The sequence below is a fragment of the Heteronotia binoei genome, chromosome 1 (genome assembly GCF_032191835.1).
Source record: "Heteronotia binoei isolate CCM8104 ecotype False Entrance Well chromosome 1, APGP_CSIRO_Hbin_v1, whole genome shotgun sequence".
Classification (NCBI taxonomy): Eukaryota; Metazoa; Chordata; class Lepidosauria; order Squamata; family Gekkonidae; genus Heteronotia; species Heteronotia binoei.
Genome location: NC_083223.1, coordinates 195,524,545 through 195,550,039, shown reverse-complemented (window position 1 = coordinate 195,550,039; position 25,495 = coordinate 195,524,545). Strand labels below are relative to the sequence as shown.

Sequence of the window (25,495 nt, the reverse complement as noted above, 5' to 3'; positions counted from 1 at the left end):
ATTAAAGAGAACTGTTTTAAAATGATGTATAGATGGTATACGACTCCTAAACAATTGGCAAAGATGAACAATAAGATGCCAGATAGATGTTGGAAATGTAAAAAACATGAAGGTTCTTTCTACCATATGTGGTGGACTTGTGAAAGAGCAAAAAAGTATTGGCAGATGATTCAGCAAGAAATTTCTAAGATCTTGGGATATGAATTTAAGAAAGTTGCAGAGACTTTTCTGTTGGGATTACAAATGGAATAATTTCCAAAAGAAGATAGATCTGTAATTTGGTACTTGCTTTCAGCTGCTAGGACATTATATGCGCAGTTGTGGAAGCAAGAAAAAATTCCAGAGAAATGGGATTGGATTATAAAAGTTATGACATGGAGTGAAATGGACAAATTAACAAGAATATTAAGAGACTATGATTTAGAAATTTTTAAGACGGAGTGGAAAAAGTTTAGAAGATATGTAGGAAAAGAGTGGAAAATAAAAGGACATTGGACAATTTTTGATAATGATTAAGTTTTAGAAAGAAGAATATAAATTTTTGTTTTAATAGTTACGGGTACCTTTAAATATTAGCATTTTAAGTAAATAACACCGGCGGGGGTCAAGTAACGGGGGGAGGGGTGAGTAGAAAGTAATATATGGGATAGATAAAAGAAGTTATTAAAGATGTAAGAAATAGATTTATTACCAGTTGTTACCAATAAAATTGTTTTAAACTCAGGAATATGTTGTGAGCAATGCTCCAATGCCATAGGGACAAGGCTTTCCTGCAAAGGCGGACAGAAGCAGTGCTTCCCTGTCAATTGATATAAAATACGGTCGCTACATTGTCTGAAGTGACGTGGATATGCTGACCTCGAAGGGATGGCAGGAATGACTTGAGAGCTCTGTGGACCGCCAAGAGTTCCAGACAGCTGATGTGAAGGGACTTCTCGTAGGCTGTCCACTGTCCTTGTACCGTTAGTGTCCCAAAGAGAGCTCCCCAACCCCACCTTGAGGCATTGGTCGTGACAATGGCTGACGGGGGTGACCGTATGAACGGCATTCCAGTCAGAAGATGACGTTCCATCTTCCACCATTCCAGAGTTGGAAGAACGTGGTGCGGAACGGTGAGCAGGGTCATTTGGTGTTGTCGATGCGGGCGGAACGTCCGGACGAACCACAATTGCAGAGGACGCATCCGGAGTCTTGCAAAGCACAGGACAGAAGTTGTGGCTGCCATGAGACGCAACATGCGTTGGAAAATGAAGGCTGTTTGGGTAGGGTGCATTATGATGGCAGCGGCCAGAGATTGAATGTGGTGAACCCTGTCTGCAGGGAGGGAGGCCTTGTGCGATAGTGTTGATAAGTGTGCCCCTATGAACTGAATGTCCTGTGTAGGGATCAGGTTGGACTTTGTCAGGTTGACCTGAAGACCCAGCGAAGATAGGAGAGTCAGAGTGGTAGAGATGTCTTTTTGGAGTTACTCTTTGGATTGGGCCACAACGAGCCAGTCGTCTATGTAAGGGTATATGGAAATTTTTGTTGACGGAGTGTCACTGCTACCACTGCCATGCATTTTGTGAAGACTCTTGGTGCGGTTGACAAGCTGAAGGGAAGGGAACAGAACTGGTAGTGTTGGTCCCCGACGGCAAATCTCAAGAATCTTCTGTGGTGGTGGTTGATGGTAAGGTGGAAATAGGCGTCTTGAAGGTCTATCAATGCCATCCAAGCATCTTTCGGAATCAGTGGTAGAATAGACTGTAGGGTAATCATGCGGAATTTCTTGTATAGAATATGGCGATTGAGCTTGCGAAGATCCAGTATTGGACGTTGTCCCCCATCTCTCTTTGGAACCAGGAAGTATCAAGAATAGAACTAGTTCTATGGCTGCCTTGTCCAGCAACGTAGAGATCTCTTCCTGAAGAGAGAGGGAAGGGGGAGTACGTATGAATCGATGGAGCCTCGGGGGTGGGATTGAACTCTATGGTGTAACCCCGTAGATGATCGCCAGGACCCAGAAGTCCGATGTTATGGACTCCCACATGGGGTAGAATGTACGTAGTCTGGTGGAGTCAGTGGGGTGTTGTGGTAGATGGATAGGTGATATTAGGGAGTCAAAGAGACTGTTTTGAAGCTGGAGTTGTCTTTTTTGTGGTTTGTGCACGCAGCCTTTGGTGGAAGGGTTGTTTAGCCGGTGGAGCCGGCTACCTCCTAGCCGTTTTTCTACTGTCATCAACAGTGGTCAGGATGTCGTCAGTTGTAGCAATGAACAGACCCTGACCGTCGAAAGACAAGTCTTCAATTTTAAATTTGATGTCTGGCTGCAAAGAGGAGGAACGGAGCCAGGCATGATGTCGTAAGGCGATGGATGTGGCCATGGTTCTGGATGAGCAAGCAACAGCATGAACAAACTGAATTGATTTGCTGCTTGCTGACTTGGGAAAGCTCTTGTAAAATATGTGATGCTTGTTTCTGTGCAGAGTCAGGTAGAGAAGGGACCATTGTAGTAAGTTGGGATGTCAAATTAAAGGTGTAAGCAGAAAAATATGCTAAATAATTATGAATTTTGCAGGCAGCAGTAGAAAGGGAGTAAATTCTTCTCCCTAAGGTGTCTAATTTCTTTCCCTCCTTCTCAGGTGGAACTGGGTGACGTGTTTGCTTGGACTTGGATGAAGAATGTACAATCATGGAGTTGGGTGCGGGATGATTAAATAGAAATTGAGAATCTGGAGCATGAATTTTATATAAGGACTCAATCCTTTCCGATGTAGGTGGAACCAATGTGGGCTTATCCCAAGCCTCCTTTAAACCTTCTAGGTGAACAGGGAACATTGGAAGGAAGGAGCCTGCAGGTAGGTCCGCATGGACTAAATCATGGACTACGTCCGATACTCTTGGCAGGTCAGTAGTGAGTTTTATGTTAAGCGTATTAGCCATATTGGTAAGTAGGTCTAAGTAAGCTTTGGATCCTTCAGATGGTGAGAGATTGACTGGTTTGGTAATGTCAGAGACTGGTGATGCTGGTGCAGACGCCGCTGATTGAGAAGAGTCCAAATGTTCAGCCTCGGAATCTTCTGGAACATCCATGGGATTTGTGTATGTGGGCTTGGTGGGTATCGATATAGCCTTACTTGGAATGGTAGGTTGGTCAGGTTGACTTATCTGTTGCTTGGAAGTGGCCGAGAAGGTGATAATGGTTTTGACTCCTGACTGCAATGTTGGGGTGGGTGAGGAGATGGACTTTCGTGAAATCCAGAGTATGAAACGTCCTCACGGTACTGAGGTCGATAGGATTCCTCATGGTATCGAGACTCACGGTATCCGGGTTGGTAAACTACATCACGGTACCGAGGATAGTATGGTTCTTCATGGTACCAGGGTCGATGGGTTTCACGAGACGGTGATCTATAGTATTGCCGGTGTCTACGTGGAGATGGTGACCTAGAGTGTGATGCCTATAGCAGTAATAACGATCCCTACGTGGGGACCGTTCAACATACATTTGAGTGGCCAGATCCTTGGGTGTTGAAGGCTCTCTGTGCAGTGGAGAGACAATCGGGTCCTTGAAAATGCGAGACATTCAGACTTCCCGGAACGAGTTTGCTCCAAGTAGATTAGCTCGCTGACTTCGAAGGCGCAAGGATTCCAAGGATTCAGTGTCCAGGATGTTTTCTGGTAGGGATTCATGGACCAAAGGAGATCTGGATCGGATGTGAATGACGTCGTCATGTATGACTTCGATGGAAGTCGAGGGCTCCGCTGGAGCAGTCGGTGCCATCGAAATCGAAGTCAAGATGGATGCCGGATGTGGGGTCGAAGTCATGGTATGGTTGGAGGGCCTGGAGTTTGAAGATTGACGATCCGCCTTTGGTTTCGATGTTGAAGGTGTGGAATCCAAGGCTTTTTTGGAGGGCGATTCAAGTTGATGTTTCTTCTTGGAATCATTGGATTTCTTAGAGTGTTTTCTGGACTTATGCTTACTGGGAGCCGACGCCATGGAAGCTGCCGGTTGAGCTACGTCCCTTTGCAGAGTTAGGGAAGGTGGCGAAGTCTGGGATCCAGAAGCGTGGGACATTGCAGGCCGCAGCGAAGACTCTAAGAGATGGCTTTTCAGTCTGGCCGCACAATTTTTTCTGGCCTATTTCCCAAACTGGCTGCAATGGACACAGGTATTGGTTCTGTGGGCCTCCCACAGACAAAAAAGACACAAAGAATGCCTGTCGGTTGAGGGAATTTTGGTCCCGCACCGGGTACACTTTTTGAACATTGTTTTGGAGTCTTTCCCTTCCATACGCCTGGGGAGGGAGGGAGGGTGGGGGAGGGGAAAAGTACAAGAAAGTAAAGTCTTTTTTTTTTAACGATACCAGTCGGCGAGGAGAAGAAGACGACAAAAAGTCGAGGAAAAGTTGAAAAAATGGAGACGATAGCAATGAAGTTGAGGAGACACAACAAGGTAGGTATATCCCGAATGGCGGTTAAGAAGAAACTGGGTGGGTGGAGCACCTTCCCCTCACTCCAGGCATGCGCAGTGGATGCCTGCTCCCCAGACCGAGAAAGAATGCGCGCCAAAATAAACGCCTAGACTAGCTTTGAATTCTCCGAGGTCAGGTTCGTTCCAGGCAGAAAACCCATGTGTGGAACTGCACAGAGACCACGATGAAGATCTGCATTTGCCCTTTTCCCCAATCACATAACATTTAATAGAACTGCAGTGCAAATATATGCATAATTACTTCATAGTAATCTACGGAAATCAGTATAAATCTATGGAAATCAGGCTTAGAGTAACTATGAGCAGGCTCACCCTGTTAATATTGATGCCTCATTTTGGTGTCAACTGCATAAAAATGACAAAAATGATGTAATGGCTTAAGTGAAACAACTAACAATTGGAAATTTGCCAAAGAAACTAGCTAGGATAAAAATGGCCTTCCCAACCACACAAGGGAATTAAAAGGGAAAAAAGCACCCATATTCCTATATCCCTAATCTAGTTTTAGAAATTACTTGATCATGTGAAATGAACATGTTTCAGTTTCCAGTGCTCTCATTTCATCAAGCTGTTTTTTTCCCAAGAGGACATATCACTCTGCATACAAACTGCATTGATTTAATTACAATAACAATGTACAATAACAAAGTCGGGTGGGAAAGTCCTGGACTTGGAACCTTCCTATTTTATCCCCTAACTTAAAATGATAGATTTAAAACAAATTTTATAAATTTTTCAGATATCTTGTTTACAACTTCTGTAGGGGTGTACCATAAAATGTGGTGTAACTGTATTCAAAACAGGCTCCTGTTTAGTTCAGGCAAGTAACTTAGCCACTCCCTAGCATCTGCTGATTTATATGCTTAACACTGTTTAAAGATATTAGGTAACTTCATTCGATTATAAACATTTGATCTACAGAAGATAAACTTTGCCACCCTTGGAAATTTGTCAACCCACACAAACTCTTGCTAATATTAGAGAGTTGTAATTCTTGCTAATATTAGAGAGTTGAATGATCAACCTAGAATATTTTTGAAAAGAAATAAGATCTTAGGATATTTTTTAAAAAAATTCTTAAAACCCATTGGATCATAACCATCACAGCAAACTGGAAGCCTGCGGTTATGTTGCTCATCAGTTTCTTAGGATTTCACTACATGCAAAACCAATTGGGATACTCTTCTGACACCTAAAGACACATTTATAATGCAATTCTAAGCAGAACTGCACCCTCCTAAGGGTGCTGATATCAATGGACTCATGAGAGTGCAACTGCATTGTTATTATGGCATAAGCTTGGGTGGGCAGGGTCCATTTTGTTAATAGCATGGTCACCAAATCAGAAGATATATATACATGTGAGTAGGGAGTAGAAAGTATTTTTTTTAAAAAAGTTTAGTTTTACAAAGTGAGGTCAAAAGATAAAGCAACACAATAGGAAAAAAAGGGAGGGAATACAGTCCCACACATAATGCAAATTAGTATAAATTTCCTTCACTGTGGCTATGGCTAGGGACCACTAACACAGAAGTATAGCAATACCAATAACATAAATTGTTTTCTGCAAGACTGCTACTATGTGATCTGGTCTCAAGAAATCCTGAAAACCACTAGCTTCCTATAGCTAAAGTAATTATTTTCAGGTGCTGTTAACAATTCTGCTGTTGCTGTGCATACATAATACCAATGGCTACTAGAATGAGCCATCTCCTTTGAATTTATTTTATGCAGTATGTGTTTTACATCATGCTATGACACGCTTTTCTTTCATGCACTGTTTGGACTTCTGAAATAATTCTGTTTAAAAACTTTTTGCCTCTTCTTCACTCTGTACTTAAGATATGTACACCTTACCCAGTTTGCTGACTACACTGTATTTTAATGAACTGGGCTCTAGCACATGGAATCTTTTGCTATAAAACCTGCTCTATCTTTCAGGACCTACAAAACTCTCCATTGTTTACTCTGTTACATATGCTGGAATTTGCTGCTATTTAAAGATAGCTGCTACTCAAAAATCTGTTGTTTGCACCCTACCATGATAACCCAATTGAAATATTGTTTGGGTGCAAATGTATTAATATTAAAACTAGATTTGACAATGTAATTTAACAAGGTTTTTATGAACTGACCATCCATACACATCAGAAGCTGGGCTACAATCCTTCGTTCCATGTCCTTGGATGCAACTTCTCTCTTGGGTGTGATGGCATCTATCTCATCTATGAAGAGTATACATGGAGTACTGGCCTGAAAATTAAACAAAAATCAATATAAATCCAGAAACGAAAAAAATCTCCACATATTAGGATTGTAAAATTCTCCAACTTCAAATAAATATTAAACACTGACAGGTAGAAAATGAAATAATGCTCATATCCCCTCACATTTGCAAATCCAGCCTCAGAGTGGTCTGCCCAATGAGAGAGACGTTCACATAGGGAAACAGTCTTCATTAAAGATGCATGAGCAAAAAGCACCCTCATACCAGTGAGAGAAAGAGAACAGGAGGTATGCAGATTGCTAGTGTAACAGAGAGCGAGAGCTTGGGTTTCAGGCCAGTGTGAAAATTCTGTACACAGATTCTATTGTACTTCTGTCATGTCTTTTTTATCTACCATGAATAAACATTTATAGCGTCTATTAAGATTTTTCATTATAACATTCAACTGTTAAAAATGTAAAGTTTGAAAATACTGGGCAAATTCAACATTTCTCCAAAAAATGACATCACCTACTATGATTATAATGGATATGGACTGCACCCATTTATATATTAAAACATGCTTCTCCATTTCATGATCCTGACAAAAAATTTACTTTTATTTTTATTAGGAAAGTATTGAGATAAACATATTAAATTCTGAATGAAAGAGCACAGAAATGGCTCCCCCACATACAGGCAGAATAAAGAGCTATGATAATAACCAGGCCTCAGATTCAGTGGGAGCTCCTGAACCTTTCTGAGAGTTCCACCTCCTCCTTCTGAGAGTTCCACCTCTTTGTCCATTGAATAGTATGTGCAGCTACATAACAATCCCTGGATGAGCTCCACCACCTATTTCTCTACAAAATGACTCCTGTTAATAACTGTATAAATGATAAAGCAGCCAATGCATTTGTAAGAGTTATCACCTGATGGTGAAAGAGTAAATAGAAGAATCAAATCAAGTTGCCAAAGTATTAATTTTTGGATGTCTCAGAAGTCTTGAAGTATGAAATGGCTTCTGCTTGGGATAATTCACTGAATGCACAGATCAGCACATCCCCAAGGCACCACAGCCCTGGATGTGTAAAAGCAAAAATAGAGCAGCTCTAAACAACTGGGCGCATCTTTCTTCATTCCTCTTGTAAATGCTGGATCTACATGAACAGTACTACTGATTCGACTATAGCTGAGTAGGCTGAAAAGATGGATCATTCATAGCAATTTTATACTACAGCACGGTTCCCCAATCCCCGGGCTGTGGATCAGAACCGGGCCGCGAAGCCTGGCCCCCCCGTGACGCTGTGCAGTCTCACCACCCTCGTCTCTTCCTCGCAGCGCCTCCTCCACCACCCTCCATTTCTACCATTTTAAGGCAGAAGAAGAGGTGATGAAGCACCGCCTTCCCCAGCTCCTTAAGGGCTAAGCCCCACTGCGCTGATTTTGACAAAAAAAAAAACCCGTAGCAGCGTCCGGCAATACGCTGAAGAAGTGGCTCTGCCCTTGCCTCCTCTCCACTTCCTTTCTTGGCATGGGAAGGAAGTGGGGTGGAGACAAGGGCACCGCCGCTTCTTCAGTGGGTTGCCGGCCGCTGCTACAGGTTTTTTCTGCCGAGATTGGCACGTGGGGGGGGGGGTCAGCCCTTAAGGAGCTGGGGAAGGCGGCGCTTCACCACCCCTTCTTCTGCCTTAAAATTGTAGAAATGGAGGGTGGTGGAGGAAGCGCCACAAGGAGAGACAGGGGAGGGAGGCTGCACAGCCGCGGGGGGATGGCAGGGAGGCTGCACGGCCATGGGGGGGGACAGGGAGGCTGCATGGCCGGGGGGGGGGGGGGACAGGGAGGCTGCACGGCCATGGGGGAGCCGAATTTGGTGTTCCCACCCTGCCAGCCCTGGGGTCTTGATGGGTGGGCTGGCCCTGGTGCCGGTCCCCGGCACCACAATGGTTGGGGACCACTGTACTACAGGATATGGCGACAACTACGTTTGGGGAACTTTGTTTTGTGTGCAGGAGTCTAGAAAATTCTGACTATGAACCCAAAGAGACAACAGAGGATAATAGAATCCTGAATACCTTGTCTGTTTTCATTGTGGAAAAGATGGGACATGCAGACCTGTTGGCACTGAAGCTTTTAGGAAGGGTATCTAAAGAACAGAATCAAATGGAAGTGATGACAGGTCTTTAATAATAAGTCTCTGGATCCAGATAGCATATACCTAAAGGTTTTTAAGGAACTCAAATGTGAAACTGCTGATCTACTAATCAGCACATGCAAAATGTCACTAAAATCAACTTCTATGTCAGATCCCTGGGACAAGGGGGACCCAAGAGATGTCATTTACCTTGACTTCCATAAAGCTTTTGATGACATTCCTCATCAAAGGCTCCTAAGTAAGCTCAATAGTCGGGGTAAAAGGACAAGTCCTCTCATGGATAAAAAAAATGGTTAATTAACAGGAAACAGAGCGTGAGTATGAATGGGCAATTTTCACAGTGGAAGGTGGTAAGTAGTGGGGTACCGCAGGGCTCATTACTGAGTCCACTGCTTTTTATTGTTCATTAATCATTGTTCATTAATGATTTGGAGTTGGGAATAAGCAGTGAAATTTGCAGATGCAACTAAATTGTTCAGGGTGGTGAGAACCAGGGAGGATTGTGAGGTACTCCTAAGGGATCTACCAAGGATGGATGAGTGGGTGTCAATGTGGCAAATGAGGTTCAACATGGTTAAGTGTAAAGTAATGCACACTGGGGCCAAAACTCCTAACTATAAATACACACCGATGGGGTCCAAAATGGCAGAGACTGACCAAGAGAGAGATCTTGGAGGCATGGTAGATAACTCACTGAAAATGTCGAGGCAGTGTGTGGCTGCAATAAAAAAGGCCAACACTATGCTGGGGATTATTAGAAAGGGAACTGAAAATAAATGAGCCAGTATCATTATGATTCATAATGCCTCTGTATAAATTGATGGTGCTACTGTCAAGTCTGTCTGTAATTCTGGCTCAAGCAAAAAGCATGCTGGGTAGAACCAAAGTATAACCAAATGCTGCTAGCTCATCCTCTCCTATTCCCCCCTCCCATCAGAGAACTGTTCCTGCTTTGAAATGGTAATGTGTGAAAAGTCTTATCTGTACCTTCTCAGCTCAGGCTTGGGGGAGAGGAAGGAGCCTGGGAGTATCAAGGCCAAATGGGCCTCTAATCAACATGAGAATGTATTTGTAACATCTATGTGTGAATGTCCTCTGCACAATCCTCCCTCCCCGTAGGAATCCCTTTGAAGTATACCTTATATGCAATGTATCTACTGTATGTACTTTAGTCTTTTCAAGACCTGGCTTAGGCCACAAGTATCAGTATCAATAAAATAGAGTCTTTGTATCCACACCGACTCATCATTGAATCTGCAGACTTGACAGCAACCTCATTTGGAATACTGTGTATACTTCTGGTCATCACACCTCAGAAAAGTGCAGAAAAGGGCAACTTGAATGATTAAAGGGTTAGAACGCTTTCCCTATGAAGAAAGGTTAACACAGTTGGGGCTCTTTAGCTTGGAATAACGACAATTGAGAGGTGACATGATAGAGATTCACAAGATTATGCATGGAATAGAGAAGGTAGAAAAAGAAGCACTTTTCTTCCTTTTTTACAAAACTCGTGGGCACACAATGAAATTGCTAAGCAGTCGGGTTAGAATGAATAAATAACCAAAGAGTGATTAACACATGGAATTCACTGCCACAGGAGGTGGCGGCTACAAGCATAGACAGCTTCAAGAGGGGATTGGATAAGCACATGGAGCAGAGGTCCATCAGTGGCTCTTAGCCACAAGGTATAGATGGAACTCTGTCTGAGGCAGTGATGCTCTGTATTCTTGCTGCTTGAGGGGGGGCAACAGTGGGAGCATTTCTGGTGTCCTGGTCTCACTTGTGGTCCTCCTGACGACACCTGGTTTTTTGGCTAGTGTGACAGAGTGTTGGCCTGGATGGGTCACTGGTCTGATCCAACATGGCTTCTCTTATGTTCTTAAACTGCAAATGTAACATAAGATGGGTTTAGCCCCCATGAGATTGTAACAGTCTCATCATTTTTTAAAGATTGTGGAAGATGTGCTAAAAGACTCTCAGAATAAAGAGCATGAAATCTGGAGATGGGAGGGAGAAATCAAAAGATAGGAACCATATGAATGGACTCTTTTCTCTTCTCATACCCTCACTTCGACTTAAAATGAAATTTTAGTTAAAAATGCAATATACAAATTAATGTTTACCTATGTTTCCTCAAGTTCTGTGAAGAAACAACAAAATACTTTTTTTCCTGCTCAGCTTACCACAGCTTGATCAAAAAGCTCTCTTAACTTCTGTTCTGATTCACCAGACACTCCTGACACCATCTCAGTTGCTGCTACTTTGAGTATTGGTAGTTCAAGTTCCTACAGCAAAAAGAAAAGCATGAACAATTTTGATGTTATAAAAAAACCCTCTATACTGAGATTCATGGGTTAATAGAAGTCTCTGTAATCAGGACCAAATTAAGACATACCAAGGCACCAAACTGAAACCCCATACCAATTTTTGTACAGAAGTTTAAAGGCAATTCAGGAAACTAGAGGCCAGTTAGCATAACATCTGTTAAAGTTAAATTAGTAGAAAAAACAGGTTCCTTACCTGTAATTGATGCTCTTCAAGTGGTCATCTGTGCATTCACACCAGTGGGACAGAGCGCCTGCGCCGATCCCCGGATCAGTATCTAGAAAGCCCGGGATTTTTCGCTCTCTGCTCCCAGTGAGCATGCGCAGAAGCCCCCACATGTGTGCTCACCGAGACCAGAGCAAGAATCCCACCAGTTCCTTCTGACCGCTGACAGCCCCAAAAACAACATGAAGAAGCCGACAATAGAAGGGAAGGAGGGCGGGTGGTATGAATGCACAGATGACCACTCGAAGATCATCAGTTACAGGTAAGCAACCTATTTATCTTCTTTGTGGTCTCTGTGCTTCACACAGGTGGGAGAGTAGCAAGCAGTCATACCTGGAGGTGGGAGCTGGCAGTCAACCAGAAGAAGCAACCTGTAGCACCAGACGACCCAGCTGTGTTTTCTGCTGTCTGCGTACATCTAGTGTGTAGTGCTTCATAAACACATGAGGAGAAGCCCAGGTGGCTGCTTTACAAATGTTCAAAAGCAAGGCACAGTGAAAAAGGCAGTGGAAGTGGCTATTGCCCTTGTGGAATGTGCCTTGATCGGTCCCGGAAGAGGTTTCTTAGCCAGAAGTTAGCAAAGTCTAACTGTTTCTGTAAGCCACTTAGAAAGTCTCTGCTGCGAGATCCTGCAGCCTAACTTAGGCGCAGCATAAGACACAAACAAGTGTGAATCCTTTTCTATAACCCTTGGTCCGATCCAGAAAGAAAAGCAACACTCTTTTAACATCTGAAGAGTGCAAACAACATTCTTCTTCTGAACTAGGTGAAGGAAAAAACATGGGAAGCCAAACGTTCAAACCCAAGTGGAATTCTGACACAACTTTTAGCAGAAAGGTTACATCTGGGGCCAAAGAAACACCTTTTTCCTGAAAGATGAGGTAAGGATCATCACATCTTAAGGCCATTAACTCTCCTACCCGCCTGGCAGAAGTGATTGCCACCAGAAAGGCAGTCTTCCAGGATAGGAGCTGTAAGGAGCACGACGCCATGGGCTCAAATGGCTTCCTGGTCAAGCAATCCAAAACTAGGGGAAGATCCCAAGCCACTGGAGGAGTCCGTGAGGGGGGAAACACACGAACCAATCCCCTTAAAACCTTTTGGAATCAGGATGGGAAAATACAGAATAACCTTCCACCTGTGCATGGAAGGAAGATACTGCTGCCAGATAAACTTTAACTGAAGAAAAACTCAATCCAGAGTCAATCAGAGATAACAAAAACTCAAAAATGGATGGCAAACCAACCACCTTAGGTGGCAGTGTAGAACTGTCCAAGAACCTGAGGAATCTTGACCACTTCCTCTTATAGGATGTTCGCATAGACAGTTTTCTACTGTTCAAAAGAACCAGCTCTACTCTCTCAGAGAAGGTAGATAATCTATGAACCACGCCGTCAATCTGAGGTGTGGAAGATTGTGATAGAATATCTGTCCTCCTTGAGCCGAGAGGAGATCCAGTTTGGTCGGAAAGTGGTAAAAGGTTAGCCTTGCCAGTCTCAGTACTTCAGGAAACCATGCCTGACGTGGCCACCAGGGTGTCAGAAGGATGCACCTGGGTTGGGTTCACTCCTCCTCTGGTGCAGAAAAACGGACACTTTCGATTGTTGGCTGTCGCAAAGACATCTATTGAGGGATAACCCCACTTGCAAAAGACCAGTTTGAGGTAATTCCATGCAATCTCCCACTCATGAGGAGATGCTGCCCCCCTGCTCAGGGAATCTGCTTGAACGTTCACTATCCCCGGGAGGTGCACTGCCGTGAGGAAGATCTAATGGTCCATGCACTCCTCCCAGATCTCACCTGCCGGAAGGCACAGCTCGTGTGATACAGTCCCTCCCTGTTTGTTTATATAACTGAGGGCTGTTGTATTGTCCGTCAGTAATGCCACTGCTTGGCCTACTAGCAAGGGCCGAAAGGACCGGAGTGCAAAATGGATGGAGAGGAGTTCCAGATAGTTGATATGGCATTCCTTGAAGAGTTGGGGCCATTGGCCACCCACACATAGTCCATACAAATGGGCCCCCCATCCCCAGAGAGAAGCGTCTGTAGTCACTGGCACTGTGGGGGTGGGTTGACGAAAAGGGGCTCCTTGGCAAATATTGGTCTCGAGTTTCCACCAATCCAGAGACCTGAGGATCAAAGGTGGCAACTGGAAGAGCCATTTCCAAGAATCTACTGAGGGGTGAAAGCATTTTAGAAACCAGAGCTGGAATGGTCTCATCCACAGCTTTGCGAAGAGCAGAACACTGGTTATAGCCGCCATTAGCTCCAGCAGACGTTGGATTTGCAGTGCAGTGCAGTGGCCACCCTCTTGTTCTGCAAGACTTGAACTAGAGATATGATGTCTCTTGCTCTTTGAGGAGGAAAGAAAGCTTGATGTAGTTCGGTATTGAGAAGAGCTCCTATAGCTCCTATAAATTGCACCTCCTTGGATAGTGTGAGATGAGATTTTTTCTCGTTGACTTTCAGGCCAAGCTGCTCCAGAAGCTGAAGTGTGAGATTGATGTGTCCCTGCAAGCGTTCCCTGGACTCTGTCACTAGGAGCCAGTCGTCTACGTACGGGAACAGGACGACTCCCTGCAACCTGAGGTGAGCAGCTATTACAATCATAGTCTTTGTGAAGACACTCGGTGTGGTACATAATCCGAATGGGAGTGCCCTGTACTGAAAATGGTCTCGACCGATGGCAAATCGTAGAAATTGTCTGTGTGAGGGATGGATGCTTACGTGGAAGTAAGCATCCTTTAAGTCCAGGGTGTCCATCTAGTCTCCCTTGTTGATTAGTGGCAAGATGCTCTGGAGCACTGACATGCGGAACTTTTGATAGGCTATAAATTCATTGAGATTCCAGAGATCCATAATGGGTCTCAGGCTCCCATCCCCCTTGGGGACCACAAAATAATGTGAGTAAAAGCCCAGGCTCTTGCACTGACCTGGCACTGGTTCTATTGCTTGTTTGGTTAACAGATTCTGAACTTCCTCCAGAAGAGGAGCAGATGGTGGGGTGACTATGAATACTGGTTGCCTTGGAATGTGGATGAACTCTATTCTGTACCCCTCCTCTATGATAGACAGGACCAATCTGTCTGTGGTGATGGTTCTCCATACAGCTAAGTAGGGGTATAGACGGGTGGGCCCAGGGAAAGGGAGGGGGGAGGGAACACAGTAGGGGGTGCTGAAGTCAAAGGCCCTGCTTCGGGGTGTGATTCCCCTTTGCTCTGTTAGAAGTATTGGAAGGGGAACTGAATTTAGATTTCCCATTGCCTCTGTATGGAGATCTAGTGTCAAACTGGCCGGTGTGAGGTTTTCAGGATTGCTCTGACGCAGGTTTTCAGTAAGGTCGTTTGGACCAGGATTTGTTCCAACTTCTCGACTTAGTAGAACGAGAGGACGTGGGGACACCCAAATTACGAGATGTCTTGATGCTCTTATCCATCTCTTGAAGGACCACATCTGTAGTTGAGCTAAAGAGTTCCTCTTCTTCAAATGGCAGATCTTCAACATACGCCCCAGTGTCCGGTTGCACGACCGTTGAACGCCGCCAGGAGTGTTGTCTCAGCAAAATTGCAGAGGTGTTTTTGCTGATGTATCCACCATGTGTTTGGCCATGGTCAATTGCTGTTTAGCCAGTGTCATCCCTTCTTTTTGAAGTTTCTTCAATGATGAACATTTATCTTCAGGTAAGGTAGATACGAGGGAAGACACCTGTTCCCACAAGGAATATTGGTACCTGGCCATGCATGCGGTATAGTTGGATATTTTTATTCCTAAGGCTCCTGCTGAGTAAAATTTTCTGCCCACATTATCAATCTTCTTCCCTTCCCTGTCCAGCAGGGTGGAATGTGTTTTGCGTGCCTTAGAAGAAGAAGAGATGACTACGGAATTAGGACGTAGGTGTGTAAAGACAAATTCCACTCCAGGCTCCTGAACCTGGTACATATGATCCAAGCGTCTTGATGATATGGGTGTGGATGCAGGCTTGCTCCAAGGGTCTTTCACTGCTTGCAAGACTACTATTGTAATTGGCAGGGCCACAATGTAATTGTCAATGTGTCCCATTGCATTATATCAAAGACAGTATTGTCAATAGTTGGCTGAGGTTGAACTATGGTTAGTGAAAGGGTTTGAGCCATACGTTTGACTAAGTCCTCGTAAGACTTCAAGTCTTCTGATGGTGAAATAGGCAGGTCGTTCGTAACATTGGGGTCAGGCGATGGTTCCGCTCATTTTATCCCTTAAATCGCTGTCTCCGACCTCCAAGTCCGACACCGAAGAGGTGTCTTCTGGCTGGGGAAGTCATGAGGACAACTGCGGGTCTGACAGATGAAGCAGTGAGGAAGTAGACGCATACACTTCCTTGGGTTTTGGCTTCTGTCGCTTCGGTACCAGGAGGAGCATCGATACCGACGCTGATGGGGTATGCCTCATCAGGGAGCGTGCTCTCGAGAGATGGGAAACCTCCGAGCGCTGATCCAAGTCTGGGGGCTCCCTGGGCGGATACCATGGATACAGTGAGTGGTAGGAGTAGGCTCCACACATATATGGCCAAAGACGTTGATCCCAAGCTGGAGGTACAGTGGGTCTGCGAAATTGTTCAGCCTCTCTCTCATGGCTGCGGCTTTGCTGTGTGTGTAATGTCTCTGTGTCTCTCGGGGTCGAGATCGGAAGGTGATCCAGCCTCACTCTGATGGCAGGAGTTCGAGGATTGTTGTGTCAGGTCGATCTCCTGGTCCAATTCGGAAAGGCGGACTGGGTGAGAGGAGATATCATGTTTCGATGCCGAGGGGCTTGCCCAATGGTCAGGCGATGCAAGGATTTTCCGGGGCAGCGCCTGCATAAAAGTCGGGTATAACATCAATGTCTTAGGGAGAGGAGAGGTCCTGTACGAGGAACTGTCATGTCTCTTGTGTTTCTCCTCCTCCTCCTTATATTTCTTAGAGCTCAGAGCCTTGCGCTCTGCATTGGACTTGTGTTGCTTCGCCAGGGTTGAAGCGGCTGATGCTGGAGAACTCACCCTCTCAAGGGTATGGGCAGACTCAGTCAGCACAGGCTTAGCGCCCAAGGAGTCGGTTGACCCTGTTGGTGCGGCGGTCGATGTCGTGAGGGTTGCAGTCGAGGCCGACGAATCTGCTGCCATTTTGGCTGGTAAGAGTGGTGATTCGGTCAAGGCTGCCGAGAACCTGGCTGCTCGATTTTTCCGTGTTTGGAAAATTTCAAGAAATGCAGGCACGAGTCCACACGATGTCTCTCGCCCAGGCATAACAGACGGAGGGAATGTCCGTTGGGGGGTGCAATCTTACTGCCACACCGCAGGCAGCGCTGAAAAAACCTCCAGCGTCTTTCCATAGGGTGGGCACGGGTGAAAAGGGCCCTGAGAGGCAGGCAAAGACAGCTAAAAGTCCCTTTTTATTTTCTTTGTATGTAGATGAAGAGGAAGAAAAAACAGCGATACCCAAACTAAGAAGAAAATTTTTTTTAAACTACCGACCGGAGCAGCGAAGAGCAGGTTTATACAGCTTTATAACAAGCTTAAAAACAGAGAGAGAGAGAGAATAGCAAATGAGCCGCTTGTTGGGGAGTGCGGGATACAAATCCAATAAACAGAGGGCAGGATACAAATCGAATAAGTGAGCAGTATAGTAGCCAAGTCTGCAGATTACCAAGGTGGACTGTGATCCAACAGGGTCTCTTTAAAATGGAATGAGAGGGAAACAATATGGCAAATTAAATTCAACATAATTAAGTGTAAAATGATGAACAGTGGGATAAAAAAATCCTAATGTCAAATATGGGGTCTGAACTGTGTGAGACTAAGCAGGAAAGAGATTGGTTACTCAATGAAAACGTCGACTTACTAAAGGCAAAAAGCTCATACTTTGAATAAAACTGTGTTAAAGCTCTTATGGGTGTTTTTTGTATTTTTCCACTGGGATTGAGGCAGCTGAGCAAAGCAGCCTCTGCTCTTTGTGTCTTCCTGCTCTCTTTTCCCCCAAGGGCGGAGGAGGGAGGAGAAGCCTCAGCCAATGGAGGGCTTGGCTCTGTAGCTCTGCTCTCTGATTAAGAGAGCCAGGCTCTATCAATCACAAAGGAGAGCTACAGAGCCAAGCCCATCCATTGGCTGAGGCTCCTCCTCCATCCTCCTCCCTTAGGGAAAAGGGAGGGAGGAAGTGGGAAAGAGCAATAGGCTGCTTGGCTTCATCACAAGGAGAATCACAAAAATGGTGACCAAAGGAAGCAGGCGAGGAACACAAAAATGGCAACCAAAGGAAGCAGGTGAGGGAAATGGAAGCAGATGAGGGCCATTTGCTGACAAGCCTTACTGGAGCCCTCTGGGGGTCGGATTAGGCCTGTGGGCTGCACATTTGACACCCCTGTGATATAGGTTTATAAAGAGGTAAACAGATCTCTTTGCATGTTAAAAGTACCTCTTATGGAAACTCCAATAAATCTGGCATTCAAAATGTTATACAGTACACTGCATAGTGATTTTGGATGCAGGCCTTCTCCTTGTCCAGCAACTGCTGAACCATGTATTCTATAATATTTGGAGTGCCAGATGAGAATCATTTTCAAAACACAAAGATAACTGTGTGTAATTTAAGGTACTGAAAATAAAATACATGTCAACAGACTTACCCCAGCAATAGCATGTGCTAGTAAGGTCTTTCCACATCCTGGTGGACCATGCAAGAGAAATCCTCGAGGTGGAACAGCTCCTAAATGGTGGTATACCTCAGGATGACGTATATGTATCAGCATCTTGCATATTTCCTGCAGTGAAAATTAGAGTGGGAAAGGTAGACAACTTTTCTAATTATGACAATTTGCATATGAAAATAAGAGATAATTACATTAAGCAGTACCTTATTTTAGCCAGTATCATTAACAAGAAGAGAGAAGAGGAGACTGGATTTATACCTCGCCCTTCACTTGGGAGTCTCAGAGCAATTTACAATCTCCTTCCCTTCTTCTCCCCACAACAGACACCCTGTGAGGTAAGTGGGGCTCATAGAGCTCTGAGAAAACTGCTCTTGAGAGAACAGTTCTGAAAGAACTTGTGGCTGACCCAAGGTCACCTAGCAGCTGCATGTGGGGGAAGTGGGGAATCAAACCTGGTTCTCCCAGATTAGAGTCCACTACTCTTAACTGCTACACCAAACAAGGCTATGTGCTTCCAACACACATCCAAGGAAAACACTGGGGTCTGAATACAGCTTTTATTTTAAAACAAATGAATTTTTTTGTAAAAGTGATTATAAAGTTTTTGAAATAAATAAAGTTTCTTGCCCATATAGCTCCAAAGATGCGTTTGGAGAACATCTGTGGCAATCTTGGAAACCGCAAATGTCACCATCACATCATAGATCCTAAGAAGCAGGCCCTCAACATCCATAATCGGCATTTGTAGAATATAGTGGCAGTACCACTAGCTGGGGCCATGACTCAGTGGTAGGGTGTTTGCTTGGCATGCAGAAGGTTCCAAGTTCAATTCCCAGCATCTCTAGTTAAGAGGACTAGAGTGTAGGTGATGTGAAATAACTCAACAAGAAACCCTGGGAAGCCACCCCTGGCCAGTCTCAGTAGACAATACTGACCTTGATGGAACAATGGTCTGATTTAGTTGAGTATAGGGCAGGTTCATGAGTACCAGAAACTCTGTACCTTCCCTGACTAATTACTGATATAGGGATGATAAACCCAGCAGTTGAGTTAGTGGGAGCAGAGAAAAATGGATGAAATGTCCCAGAACAGCAGCCATGAAATGCTGGCAACGGGGAGGGGGGGGGGGGCCTACATGAGATGAAGGGAGTGGAGCAAACGAAGGACAATAAAGGTTTTCTTAGTGAATGTATTGGTCCAAACGCCAGTCATTCTGACTGAATATAAATTCGTAGTCTTAGGTGCTTGTGTGAGCATTTTCCCACCTCTCTCTCTCACTCAAGACCACAGTATGACAGAATCCAGGGTCCCCCAGCCTGCTGAGGACCCAACTGTGCATTTCTACTGAGCTAAAGCTCTAAACTGGGTGTCTTTAATAATACCCTATACAGCTAAAAGTTTTCACCACAGATTTTAGATTTATTTTTAAGTGCAGCGTGTATAACAGTTCTTGTTTTTAAAAAATCAAGGATTGCTTTAAAAAATACCCTCATACCTAATTCCATAAGCAACACAAATGCACTTGAAGCTCCTTTATACCAGTCAGCCCGTTGGTCTGTCAAGGTCAATATCGTCTATGGTGATTGGCAGCAGCTCTCCAGGGTCTTAGGTAGAGGTCCTTCTCATAATCCATAATTACCTGATCCTTTTAACTGGAGATACCAGGTATAAGCCTGGACCTGGATGGCCCAGTCTAGCCCAATCTCATCTTGTCTTGGAAACTAAGCAAGTAGGCCCTGGTTAGTACTTGGATGGAAGACCACCAATGAACTCTACAGTTGCTATGTCTTTTGCCTTGAAAAGCCTATGAGGGTTGTCATAAATTGCTGCAACTTGACGGCACTTTCCACCACCACCAGGGATTAAACTTGTGACAGGTTCCCTACCACTGAGCATGGCCCCTCCCCTGTGGCAACTCTTAGGTGACCCCTTTAGGCACCTGCCTCTTTCAGTGAACTCAGGTTTACTTTTATGCTGGAGGATCTTTATCCTATGAAGAGCATTTAGTTGCTATCTAACCTTCAAAGCCTCGTCATTGCCTCCTACATCCTCAAACTTTACAGAAGAGGTTCGTAGCTCTATTCCTTTTGGTTTACCTGCCAGAAAAGAAAAAATCAGAGCACAGCTGCTTTTAAGGTCTTAGAACATATGGAAAACACTGCCAAACATATCATTATACTTACAGAACAGATACAGGAGTTGGCGATGATGTTTTGCAGTTTAAGGGACAAGTTTTTATAGTGCACAGAAGTCTTCTCAGAGAACCACTCTTACCTTTCCGATTCCACAAAGTGGATTCTATTTCTTCATCTACATCCTGAGATTCTTCTTTCCTCCTTTTAAATCTTTTATTCTTGGGCTTCTTCCTTTCAGTCTTCACAAAGGAAAGGTCTTTTGAATTCTAGAGTGCAAATGAGTCAAATGAAATAACGTGCTGGATCTGCTGACATACTTTATGCAGTAAACAATACCCAGAAAAGTAAAGGAAACTTTGAAGTTAAGCCAAAACTTTAGGTTGCTTTGCATGTTCTTTAAGCTCCCTGCTCAGCAGCAAAGTCACTCTGTTTCTTGGAACATATTAAATATTATTAGACACAGTTTTTTAAACTCAAGTATGATCTTATATAAACTGCAAGGAAATAAAGAATCTGCACCAACAGTTCATTTACTGTTAGATTTTCTAGGTGCACCTGTAACAGTATTTTGCTTATATCAACCTTTGTAGCTGAATATGCATATTTTCTGAAGTCAAACACTCTTTAATTGTCCCTGAACTCTGGTTGCTTAAAGCTACTTTATTATTTTTTTAAAAAAAAATTATTAAAAAAATTATTAAAAGACATACAGAAAATTACATATTACACACACACACAATAAAGCATCAACCCTTTTCTTCTTACAATCTAAGCTATAACCACCACAACATATCATTTTTAGCATGATACTACTTTGATGGACTATACCTTGTTTTGTGGTTTGTACCACCCTTGAACATACCTGTCAGGGCTGGTGTGTGGGAGTTGGCAAACTAGGCAATTGCCTAGGGCGCTAGCTCCCAGAAGGGGTGGGGGTCCCCTCCCCACTCGCGCCGTCCCTGAACCTCTGGCTCATTTTTTCTCGGCTCTGACGGATTGGAGGAGCTCCCCTGATCCCTCAGAGCCGAAAAAGAGTGGCGCTTTCCTTTTCCAGTGTCCTCCGAGGGCACTTGGGAAAGGAAGTGCCGAGAGTTCTTTCAGTTCTGTGGAATCAGAGGAGCTCCCCTAATTCCTCAGAGCTGAGAAACAGTGGCACTTCCCTTTCCCAGTGTCCTCCAAGGGCACTTGGGAAAGGAAGCACCAAGTGTTCTTTCGACTCTGAGAGATTGGAGGAGCTCTCCTGATCCCTCAGAGCCGAGAAAGAGCGATGCTTCCTGTAACGGACTAAAACAGAAGGGTGATTTTGCAAAACGGCAGAATTGTTTGAAGAGGGGCAGAGAGAAGAGAGTGGCTATGATTGACAGCTCTTCTTCTTGCTCTCCCATTGATTGGAACACAGCCACAAAGTTCTAAAGGGGGAGTTGGGTTTTGACAGTTGTGGTGGTTAAAAAAAAAAGATCTATTCCTGGGAGAGAGACACTTGGGGGGTGCCTCAGGGAAGATCTGGAGAGAAGTGCCAAAGAGAGTTTGGTGCCAAAACACAATATTCACCTGAATGTCCAAAAAGTATTTGCTTATTTCCACCTGGCTATTTCCAATAAATTTTGTTATTTTATTTAATTTTCTAATTAACATCTCCAGTGCCTTTTCTGCTATTTCTGGAGAAAGTGACGGGAAAATCCTTCCTGAACAGAGGTAATTAATAGGGGACCATTACAATCAACCCAGTGAGGTGGGCCAGTCCCACACTAACCAGAAGAAGTAGTATTAGATATTTTCACTGCCAGAAAGAGGGACACTTCAGAGCCAGTTGCCCAAAACTGGAACAAGACAAGACCCTATCTACAGCCAAAACAATAAAGCTTATACAAAAAAGAGATCCAGAATTCACAGACTTCTCAATATCCATGCCAATGGTTGAGACCCAAGAACATGAACCAGCTAGGGTATTACATATTTGGAGGGTCCTAGAAGATTTGAATAGGAATTACTTGGAATCTGTGGATGTTAATGAAGAGGAAATAGTGGGCTTAAGAGACACAGGGGCACAGGTCACCTTGATACAGCCCAAACTGGTACAGAAAAATCAGTACTTACCAGGACAGTCCTTTAAGATCAAAGGTATAAGTGGTCTAGCTTTTGAGGTAGACGTTGCAGCCGTACCCATTAAATATAAAAATTTCCAAGGAAAATGGATCATGGGTGTGTGGAAGGAGTTAGATGTGCCCATATTATTGGGAAATGATTTAGAAGCTCAGTTAAAAACGAAGCTGTAAAAATCCAGACAGGACTAGGCCTCTGGCTACAGCACAGCAGGCAGTGCTAAAGGAACAAGACAATATTCAGCAGACAGCACTAGAGGAAGCTAGTATCAGTGGTTCAGTAACAATGTTACCAAATGTGCAGGCCTCAGAGTTTCTAACAGAGCAGAAACAAGATCCAAGCTTAAAAGATCTTTGGCAACAGGCAGAGACTACTGAGCAAGTGACAGTAGAAAATCCTTGCCAATTCCTTATCTAAGACCAAGGACTATATAGGGTGGCCATGAGAAGAAGATGCAGTATTGTCTGGGAAAAAAGGAAACAGCTTGTCGTACCTCACAAATACAGACTACAGGTACTGCAGCTGCACATGAGACACCGATGTCAGGGCATCTTGGCATCAATAAGACCAGGGACAGGATGCAGGAGAGATTCTACTGGCCAAATATAGGAAAGGACATAAAAGGGCCTTTTGTAGATCCTGCCAGGCATGCCAACTGCTGGGCAAAGCCAAAGATAAGACCAAGGGGTCTTTGCAACCTATACTCGTGGTCACTAAGGCCTTTGCTAAAATAGGGGTAGATATAGTTGGCCCCATTTCAAGAGCGACCCGGCGAGGGAAGAAATATATACTCACTACTGTGGACTTTTCCACATCCCATCCTATATCTAAGCAGAAAATTGTTGAAAAGGGAACAACATCTCTCGGTGATAGAGAGTGTCTAGCCATTGTGTGGGCCATAGGTAAACTGAAACCATACCCGTGGGGAAGAAAGTTCACACGATGTACTGATCATTCTCCTTTATGCTGGCTGAACCAGGTAAAGAGCATAAACAATAAATTGGTCAGGTGGAGTCTGCAACTCCAAGATTACAATTTTGACAAACAACATGTAAAAGGTAAAGAGAATGTGATTGCAGACGCACTCTCCAGGTACCCTTAAAGAAATAAAAGGTTTAATATAAATTAAAAAAAAAATTAAATCTTACATTGCAGTAATTGGATTTAAAATGGTGATTGATTATTGTAATATGTATAAAAGTAACTGAATTATTGAAAGTGTTTTAATGTATGTAAGTGTAAGCAAACATAGTGTTGATACAAATATGGTGTGAAGGTAAAATGCGAACACATGATCCCATTGTTCAGGTGTGATTTGGTGCACCATCCCCTTGCACAATGTTTTCAAAAGGGTGGGACATGTGATGGACTAAAACAAAAGGGTGATTTTGCAAAACGGCAGCATCACTGGAAGAGGGGCACAGAGAAAAGAGTGGCTATGATTGACAGCTCTTTTCCCAGCTCTCCCATTGGTCAGAACACGACCACAAAGTTCCAAAGGGGGAGTTGAGTTTTGACAGCTGTGGTGGTTAAAAAAAAAAAAAGATATATTCCTGAGAGGGAGAGGTGCTCAGGGAAGCTCTCGAGGGGAGTGCTAAAGAGATTTTAGTGCCAAAACACAATATTCACCTGAATGTCCAAAAAGTATTTGCTTATTCCCACCTGGCTATTTCCAATAAATTTTGTTATTTTATTTAATTTTCTAATTAACATCTCCAGTGCCTTTTTTGCTATTCCTGGAGAAAGTGATGGGAAAACACTTCATGAACAGAGGCAATTAATAGGGGTCCGTCATACTTCCCTTCCTCAGTGTCCTCTGAGGGCACTGGGGAAGGGAAGTGCCCGGTGCGATGATGTCACCTCTGGGTGACATCATCATGCTGTGCATGTGCACTTTGCACGCGCACAAAAACTTTTCTCCTGGGGGGGGCGCACGTTGAGGTTCTGCCTCAGGCACCAGAACCCCATGCCCCGGGTTATACCTGTTCTATTTCAAGCCCAGTCTTGGCAGACCCTTCCTGTGAGGCTGGGATCTCAGGGTATTCCTGAAGGGACCCTGAGCCAGCACTAATACTGCCCCAAGCCAACAGGCCCTCAAAGCCCAGAGGTCCCACCTGCCCACAACCAGACCCATGTGTCTCCCAAAACACCCCAGGACAGAGAAGACAAAGGGCTATGGCTGAGGCATGGCCAGGAACAGGAGTATGTGCCTGGCCACCCATAGCCTCCCCTCTGCTAGGGAAATGCTGGCAGAGACTGAGGTGATCAAAAGATCTGGGCTCCAGTACTCTCCATGAGTAGATGAGCTGAGTCAGAAAAGCCTAACATGGGACCCAGCAGCACCTGTAGAGAAACTCCTTATACAAGACTGCAGAGAAGTTGCAGCCAGTGTAGGATCAACTTGTCTGTAGTTTGCTGAGTAGCCCAAGAGATGTCACACCTCTTTTGTAGCCATTCTTGTTACATGACCCTTGAACTGCATTTGACTCTGCCTTTTGTACTATATAACCTGACCCTGGACTGCCTTCTGACTTCACCTTTGATTGTGTTATTGGCCTCTGGACTGTGACCTGAGAACCTCCTTGTCAGGTTTAGCTAGGTGTCAGCTTCAATAATGTTCTCAGATGCATTCATTGAGAAAGGCTTTATTAAAACAGAAGATCAAAGCTAATGCATGGACAGCTCTTGTAAAGACTAACTATAATGGTCACGCATTTACTTTTATATGCAAGCAATTAACTGTTAATGCTGAGTGCCAAACTACCCAGCCAGAATGTCCCCACTCAAAGCCCGTTCAAACTTTTTCCCATCCAGGTGTCTCCCAGCAAACTATTTTCAGTACCTTCAAGGCTAGCCAGTCCAGAGGAGAAATCCTGGTGGAGAATGCAGTTACTATGCCAACCTAATAAGCATCCTGGCTGCAAAGCAATATCTGTGTGCAACGCTAGCGGGGCTGAGTCCCACCCCCCATACAAAGCAATTAGGTATACAGTACAGAAGGAAAGTGATACAATGCTGGAACAGCCACATACAGCTGAAACCAGGCATTCACACAACTTTAGAACCAGAAGAGTATGATAGGAACATTTTCCTGACACCCCTGCTGTCAGATCCTGTGGTTACTAAGACTTACTTCTCATCTGGTGACCAGAACAACTACCTCATGTCTTAGCGCTAAGACAGGTAGTGGCTTCCCAAGACCAAAAGCA

The 25,495-nt window shown here is 44.3% G+C and overlaps 1 protein-coding gene across 2 annotated transcripts in view; it reads right to left on the bottom strand.

The window, feature by feature from the left end:
* NVL (nuclear VCP like) overlaps positions 1–25,495 on the bottom strand; it is a 125,164-nt gene that overhangs the window by 86,094 nt on the left and 13,575 nt on the right. For both annotated transcript variants that reach the window (XM_060245944.1, XM_060245955.1), the window contains exons 7-11: positions 20,323–20,449; positions 20,068–20,144; positions 18,025–18,159; positions 11,022–11,123; positions 6,613–6,730 (exon numbers count right to left, since the gene is read on the bottom strand). In XM_060245944.1, the coding sequence (XP_060101927.1) occupies positions 6,613–6,730; positions 11,022–11,123; positions 18,025–18,159; positions 20,068–20,144; positions 20,323–20,449 (559 nt within the window). The remainder of the gene's footprint in view (positions 1–6,612; positions 6,731–11,021; positions 11,124–18,024; positions 18,160–20,067; positions 20,145–20,322; positions 20,450–25,495) is intronic.